Here is an 8,359-nt window from a genome sequence, read left to right on the forward strand (position 1 = left end):
ATAAGTAATATATATATATATATTTATATATATATACACACGTCACACCTCTGTTTATCAATTTGCACTGGCTACCAATAGCTGCTCGCATAAAATTCAAGGCATTAACGTTTGCCTACAAAACCACCACTGGCTCTGCACTTGATACTTTGACAATATTGTACTTGTTTACAGTGGAACCAGTGAAGTTTTGCTGTTAACTGATTATGAGGTTATGACTCTCTCTCATAAGTGAGGTAGTAAAGTTTATCGCTCAATACTGCATCTGAGTACAGCAGCTGTGAACACAAAGCATTGAATGTGTGCTTTTTTAGTGCAGATCCATGCTGAGTCAAGCTCTTTTCTATTCACAACACTGAAGAAGAACAGAGTTCGATCCGAGTGTCTACTGTACAATACATACATTGGTCACATCTTCTCATCCGGCAGTTATTTATTTTCTATCTATTTTTCATCTATTTTGTGATGTATGAAATCACGTCTGTGTTAAATACAGAGTCAATAAGACTGTTCCAGATCCCGAACACAGACAACGTAAAAGTAAAAACAAACATCCAAACACAGAGTCAAAACACAAACGCTAAATCTAAAAAAGCAGGTTTCTAAACGCAGAGATACAAGTTCAAACCAACAGATCAATGTGTGTGTGTGTGTGTGACGTGTGTGTGTTTAGGTGCCTTAAAGCGAATGCGTTCTGCCTCACATCAACGTCAACGTGTCAACACAAACTAATCTGGATTATATTCAAATGAAGAGAGATTTCTGAACGTGCCCTCCAGAAAAACACAGATGAAAAGAAAATGAAACTGCACAAAGGTTTGAGCTTTTCTTTTCTGTGACATCTCAAGGCAACATGTCAATCCGAATTAATAAGAAATGACAGCAGAGGCTGAGAGGTGTGTGGTAAGTGTGTGTGTGTGTGTGTGTTTGTGTGAAATCTATAGATTGACACCTGGTTCCTATGGCAACCTAAAGATGGTCCTGTAACCTGTGATACAGATGCTGTGTGTGTGTGTGTGTGTGTGTGTGTGTGAATCTAACCATAGATGATCTGCTGTCAAAGGTTGTGGCACACACACACACACACACACACACCTCCAACAAGCACATATAAATGTTCAAATACCACAGAAACAGCAGAAGGACATCAGCTGCAGGTCATCCCTGGTGTGTTTAAGTGTGTGTGTGTGTGTGTGTGTGCAGACACTTCAGTCTGTGAGATCTGAACCTTAGGTTGCACAGTTTTGTAATTTTTTCAATATCAGTGTTTATTTTGTCTTTCTTAAAGGGACAGTTCACCCAAAAATGAAACTCATACAGGTCTGTTGCTCCAAACCTATAGGAGTTTCTTTTAGCTGTTGAACACAAAAGAAGATATTTTAAGAAATGTTGGTAACCAAACAGTTGATGATAGCCATTAACTTCCATAGTATGGGTAAACTGTCCCTTTAATATCTATAATTCACTGTGTGAAACAGCTTGAGATTTAGATTGAGAGTATTTCATGTGTAAAAAAAGTTACTTGCTTCATTAAAAGTTAATTACTTCACAAAAGAGAAAAAACTCAAAAACAAACATCAGACATCTATGTAGCCTATGCAAAAAAACAAACAAAAAAAAAACAATAATGGAGCATCAAAATAACCATTAACAATAGTGAATGTAATGATTCTATTTAAGGAAAGTAAACATACAATGTAAAATCATACACTAAAACTGCATACACTGGTACAACTGCAATTAAAAATGTAATAATCTAATCAAATATATAAAATGTTTCTCTCTCTCTTGTGTGTGTGTGTGTGTGTGTGTGTGTGTATATACTGTATAAATATACTGTATACACACACACACACACACTGCATAAATACAATCTTAATGCATTTATAATGCATTCAAATTAACCTTACAATCATTTGCGTTTGTACAGGTATGTGGTTATTGTAAACAAAGTCACTGAATTACAATTTAAGACTCAACTATTCAGGCTCACACTTTTAGAAAATATAATGCAGCACAAGATCAAAACCAAGTTCCATGTGTCATACTGTTTTATAATGTATTACAGTCTCTAAAAGCATGCTCATGAATTAACAGTGTGCATTTAAGTGATTTATGAAAAGATACAGAGGATTACAGGATGCGTTATTAAGCATTATGAAAACCTTAAAAAACTCATCATATATACAGGTTTCGAGAAAGACTAAAAATGAAAAATGCTGTGTTTAAAGGTTTGTGTTAGCTAGTCTATGGCACGTCCTTACTGAGATCAGTCAATGTATGTGAGATTGAATCAGAGGGAATTGCCTTTTAAATGCTCTAATGTCAGATGTGTGTGTGTGTGTGTGTGTGTGTGTGTGTGTGTGTGTGTGTGTGTGTGTGTGTGTGTGTGTGTGTGAGTGTGTGAGATATACAGGTTTCGAGAAAGACTAAAAATGAAAAATGCTGTGTTTAAAGGTTTGTGTTAGCTAGTCTATGGCACGTCCTTACTGAGATCAGTCAATGTATGTGAGATTGAATCAGAGGGAATTGCCTTTTAAATGCTCTAATGTCAGATGTGTGTGTGTGTGTGTGTGTGTGTGTGTGTGTGTGTGTGTGTGTGTGTGTATGTGTGAGTGTGTGTGTGTGTGGAGGAGAGAATAACCTTGCAATTCATTCACCTTTTTCTTTCAAGAACAATTTTGTGTGTGTGTGTGTGTGTTTGTGGCCTTTCATTCTCTTAGCTTTCCAAGCAAGCAATCTGTGGTAAGAGCACAATCTGTGGTCAGCAGTGTGTGTGTGTGTGTGTGTGTGTGTGTGTGTCAGCCTTTGACAGCGGACCATCTGTGGTTGAATCAAATTTCGCAGGTGAATCTGAATCCTAGAGAGTTTGTTCCAAATTTATCCATAAAACACTGGTGTCACACTGTCCTGCTGCCGTCAGCGTCACAAACAACGCAATAGAAATATTCTAGTACAATTATAATGCAGTTTGCAGACATACTCAACACACAGCTTCCTCTCCAGTCCAACCAGATCATTTACAGAAACTAAATTTAAAAAAACAACTCGCTCAGAAAGCATGACTATGACATCACAGCTCATTAACATATGGCCGCCCACATTTACATATCATTACATATACTGTTTTTTGGTGCAGTAAAACATTATATTATGTTAGACTTAAGAGTAAAAAAAAAAAACTGCTACTAAACCGAAAAATATATCTCCTTGAAGAGCATAAAAGATGCTTCAGAAGAATCCGAACATAAACCTGCATCACATATGATGTAATTTTTGTTCTGCTCAGAAACAATCGATGTGTGACATGTGTTGCTCTCAGATCTGAACAGAAATCACGCCAGCCACTAAATTTAAAAAAACAACTCGCTCAGAAAGCATGACTATGACATCACAGCTCATTAACATATGAATCCGAACATAAACCTGCATCACATATGATGTAATTTTTGTTCTGCTCAGAAACAATCGATGTGTGACATGTGTTGCTCTCAGATCTGAACAGAAATCACGCCAGCAAGCCCACAGAGAAAGTAACAACAGGAGCAGGAGAAACTCACCCTCCATTGCGTACTTCATATCCATGGCAAAGAGGTTCCACATGATTTCAGCACTGATTCTGCCCATATTCAGCTCTTGAGGGAACCTGAAATTAAATAAAAACAGAAGTGATTACAACCATACAGCAGTTCATTCACCCATCACTCCATCAGAGTCCTGATCTTCAAACCACATAAAGATCCTGTTGTCTGTGGTGCATATCACATGCAGCAACTAATTAGAATTAATTATTTAAAAACATATTTATTTATTTTTATAAATAATTATAAATAATACATAATAAATAAATAATTGTATAATTTTTTTATATTAATCAATGTGTTAAATATATTTTATGACTTTTTATTAGAATCATTTTTATTAAAAATCTTAAAAATAACTAAATATATATTAAATGAAAGAATGAATATTAAATATGTGTTTGAAGGAATGAAGTAATCATAATTGATTTGTTAAATACATATTTTAATGACTTTATATTAAAATTATTTTATTTGCTATAGAAAGAAAGAAAGAAAGAACAAAATAAAGAATTAATAATAAATGCATGAAATGAATATCGTAATAAATTTGTTAAGAATATATTTTAATAATTTTATTAGAATAATTTTATTAAAATAAATACATCTCAAAAGAAAGAAATGATTGAAATGAATGGCATAACAAATGTGTTAAAAATATTTTAATAACCTTTTATTTGAATTATTTTTGTTAAAATAAATCTAGAAAGAAAAAAAGAGTTTCTTAAAATATTGTAACAAATTAAACATATTTTAATAACATTTTATTATACTTATTTTATTAATACATTCCTAAAGAAAGAAAGAAAGAAAAGAAAGAAATACTTGATAATAACTGTTTGAAATGTCGTAATAAATTTGTAAAAAAATATATTTTAATAATTTTATTAGAATAATTGTTAAAATAAATACATCTCAAAAGAAAGAAATAATTTCTTAAAATATTTTAACAAATTAAACATATTTTAATAACTTTTTATAATAATTATTTTATTCATAAATTCCTAAAGAAAGAAAGAAATAATTTCTTGAAATATTTTAACAAATTAAACATATTTTAATAACTTTCTATTATAATTATTTTATTCATACATTCCGAAAGAAAGAAAGAAAGAAAGAAAGAAATCGAAAGACAAGAAATGAAGGAATGAATAATAAATAGGCATATAAAATGAAATGATTATTGTAATAAATCCAGCAATTTCAGGTTCTAGAGGTCTGGTCTTCACTCCATCTCTGAAACTCCGTCTGCTGCAAACACACAGACCATCAATGACAGAGAGAAGAGAGGGGTGTACAAGGGTCCCGTCCCGTTTTACACGCGTGTGTTTTTGCACATACGAGCACATTCCCGCCGCACCAGCTGTTTCCATGGCAACCGCTGCCGTACCATATCAGCGAGTGAAGCGATCGGTTCTCAGATCTCTCTACACCAGACACAACCCGCTTTAATTGCTTCAGGAGCGACAGAAGAAGCTCAGAGACGGACACAGATGAACACAGGATGACGATGAACTCTCTCTCTCATAGTGATGGAAGGACGTGTTCCTAACCAGAGTCATTTACTGCGCTTCATTAGGGAGCGTTTCTCCCTGTGACTCTGCTCTGACAGACTCTGTGCTGTAAAAATGAATTTTAGACTTTCACAAAGCATAAAAATCCAATTTGGTTTCCAAATCGTTCGGACTGACCGTCCACGCTGTCATTTTGCAAATGATGTTCAGATAATACTGTACAGCAGTGACTTAAATTCAGCATGAAATGTCGTTCATGAGACGTTTGCTTCTGTGAAGTGATTTATTGTGCAAAACTGATTTGATCTGATAGAAGGAAGAAGGCGGAGGATGTCATTATTATTACAATGAAAGATTCTGAAGACAAACATTGTTTGTTATAACAGCACACACTGATGAGTTGTTCATAATAAGACTAGGAACACGCATTAAGGAAATACACAAAGAGTCATGTTGACTTTAAGTAGTTGTAGCTGCTGTAAGTGTGGAAATAGAGGATGGAAAATCAGAAATCATAAAATCTCCAGGCGCTGAACTCAATATACACACTCTAAAAAATGCTGGGTTAAATACAACCCAGTGCTGGGTAAAATAGGGACAAACCCAGCAATTAACACGTGTGTGTGTGAGTGAGTGTGTGTGTGTGTGTGTGTGTGTGTGTGTGTGTGTGTGTGAGTGAGAGTGCGTGCGTGCGTGTGTGTGTGTGTGTGAGAGAGTGTGTGGGTTAAATGTTTAACCCAACCTTCTGGGTAGTAACCCAACCGCTGGATCAAAACAACCAAATTGCTGGGTTTGTCCTTATTTTACCCAGCACTGGGTTGTATTTAACCCAGCATTTTTTAGAGTGCACTATCACTTAAAGGTTTGGGGTCAGTAAGATTTATTTTTATTCAACAAGGATGCATTCAACTGATCAAAAATGACATTAAAGAGATTTATAAAGTTACAAAATATTTTAATTTAAAATAAATGCTGTCCTTTTGAAGTTTCCATTTATTTTTCAAGTATCCTGAAAAATAAAATGTATCATAATTTCCACAAAAATATTGGGACAGCACAACTGTTTTCACTTTTCAACATTGATAATAATCAGAAATGTTTCTTGATCAGCAAATCAGCATATTAGAATGATTTCTGAAGATCATGTAACACTGAAGACTGAAGTAATGATGCTGAAAATTCAGCTTTGATCACAGAAATAAATTACATTTTAACAGATACAGAAAGCAGTTATTTTAAATTGCAATAATATTTCACAATTTTACTGCATTTATGATCAAATAAATGCAGCCTGAGCAGAAGTGGCTTCTTTCAAAAGCATTAAATATCTTACCAACATCAGTGTAAGCTTTTGAGGCACTACTGTAATTCACACATTCATGCGTATGCTGTGAGTGAAATGGAAGAAAGACTTATTTACTTCATTTCAGAGTTTGTGTGGCAGCGCTGATATTCCTCCGATATTCTGCTCAGAGTTTATTCCAAATAAACAACAAATAATTCAGCACAAATCTCTGAACCCACACACTCATACTTAATTTTCTATGAAACAAAGCTCGATCTGATTTTGGATTTTATAAATGCTATACCATAATAAATGTAAGATTAAAATTCAAAAATCTCACACTGACTTAACAGAATATTCATCCCTCGAAACAAGATGTCATTGTAATATTTTCATAATGACTTTGTTGCAACATAATCTCGAATTATGTGTTGATTCTTATGTGCAGCAAAATGACTCTGATGCCCAATTTCATTGTAAAACCTACACTTAAAACACTGCTCTGCTATAGACAGACAAAACACAGAAACAATACTTTTTGCCAAAACAGAGTTTCTTAGACTGCGATCCATCCAGTGACAGACAGGTTTGACTCAACTGTCTCCGATTCAGGTGAAAACAAAGGGTGAAAACTGACATTAAAGGGGTCATAGGATGCTACATGCACTTTTACGAGTTGTTTGAACTGAAATGTGTGTTGGCAGTGTGCGTACACAACCACCCTATAATGATAAAAATCAACCCAGTGGTTTTTTGCTAATCTACTAAAATATTTACCCCTTTTTCAAATCGAGCCGATCTCAGATGCCCCTCCCACGATAGTTTGATTGACAGTAGCATTTCAGTACAGACTGGACTGGCGTCTTAGCTCCGCCCTGAGTGACTGTCATCAGTCCGCCATTGTTTCACCGCCGGAGCAGATGTAGACAAGAATGACTCTTAACAAGCGATTGAGGTGTTCTGTTGTTGGATCAATTAAAACTCGGTCAAAACACAGAATCATTTCTCTCAGATGCAGTGTTACTGTGCTTTGCTTTTGTAGAGCAGTGTGATTCCCAAGCAAATCTAGTTTTCATTTTCAGTGTTCAATTGAGACCAGAACTAATGACCCTGTAAGTCCAGTAACATCACACACACACAAAGAGGGACTTCTGAAAAAGGTGAGATAAAAGATAAGAGAGAGTTGAATAAACAGAAACGCTTGAAGCAAAAGGAGAACAAATTGAGGGCAAGACGATTCTTCTCTGGCTTTGTCCAGGATGCTGAATTATTCACAACTAATGCCTGCTTGTGAATTTCTGTTGCAGAAACAGCTATCGATATCTCTTTTGCACACACACACACACACACACACACACGCGCGCACACACATCACATATGGCATTTCATTGCAATGTGCTTATGAAATGCTGCAATTTACAGACATGTTCAGAATATACCAAAGTCATCCGTCTTACAAAGGGAAGCTTTTATTGCTGAAACATTGCTCTTTAATATCTCAAGATTCTCAGAAAGAATTCTCAGTTATGTTTAATTGAAGCATCTGAGATGTTTCTCCTTAAAATAAAAATGTTCAATCAGTTAGAGCGCACAGCTTTAAAATTAATATGAAGACTTCAGATGCAAAAACCTCTTAATCCTTCAGAGATTTTTCTTTTTATCAGGCTCCTATGAAAATATTTTTGAAAATAAGGCATTCAGTAACTGACTAATAATTAAAGTGAAATTACTAAACCTAAACATAGAAGCCTGATAAAAATGCTAATTTAAAAGAAAAAAAAATCTCAGACGTACTTTGATATTTTTGCATCTTTAGTCTTCACATGGTCAGATGATTTGATCTTGGAAGAATTTGATGAGAAATGGTGTGTGTGTGCGTGCGTGTGTGTGTGTTGTGTGTGTGTGTGTGTGTGCGTGCGTGCATGTGTGTGTGTGTGTGTGCGTGCGTGTGTGTGTGTGTGTATGCGTGTGTGTGTGCG

At 35.0% G+C, this 8,359-nt stretch overlaps 1 protein-coding gene across 1 annotated transcript in view; it reads right to left on the minus strand.

Moving 5' to 3' along the window:
- The window catches only part of LOC107554226 (protein unc-13 homolog C-like), a 175,996-nt gene that overhangs the window by 78,186 nt on the left and 89,451 nt on the right, over positions 1-8,359 (minus strand). The window contains exon 19 of the mRNA XM_016236680.1: positions 3,561-3,646. Coding sequence (XP_016092166.1) covers positions 3,561-3,646 — 86 coding nt within the window. The remainder of the gene's footprint in view (positions 1-3,560; positions 3,647-8,359) is intronic.

This window comes from Sinocyclocheilus grahami, unplaced genomic scaffold (genome assembly GCF_001515645.1).
Source record: "Sinocyclocheilus grahami isolate Dianchi unplaced genomic scaffold, SAMN03320097.WGS_v1.1 scaffold495.1, whole genome shotgun sequence".
Classification (NCBI taxonomy): domain Eukaryota; kingdom Metazoa; phylum Chordata; class Actinopteri; order Cypriniformes; family Cyprinidae; genus Sinocyclocheilus; species Sinocyclocheilus grahami.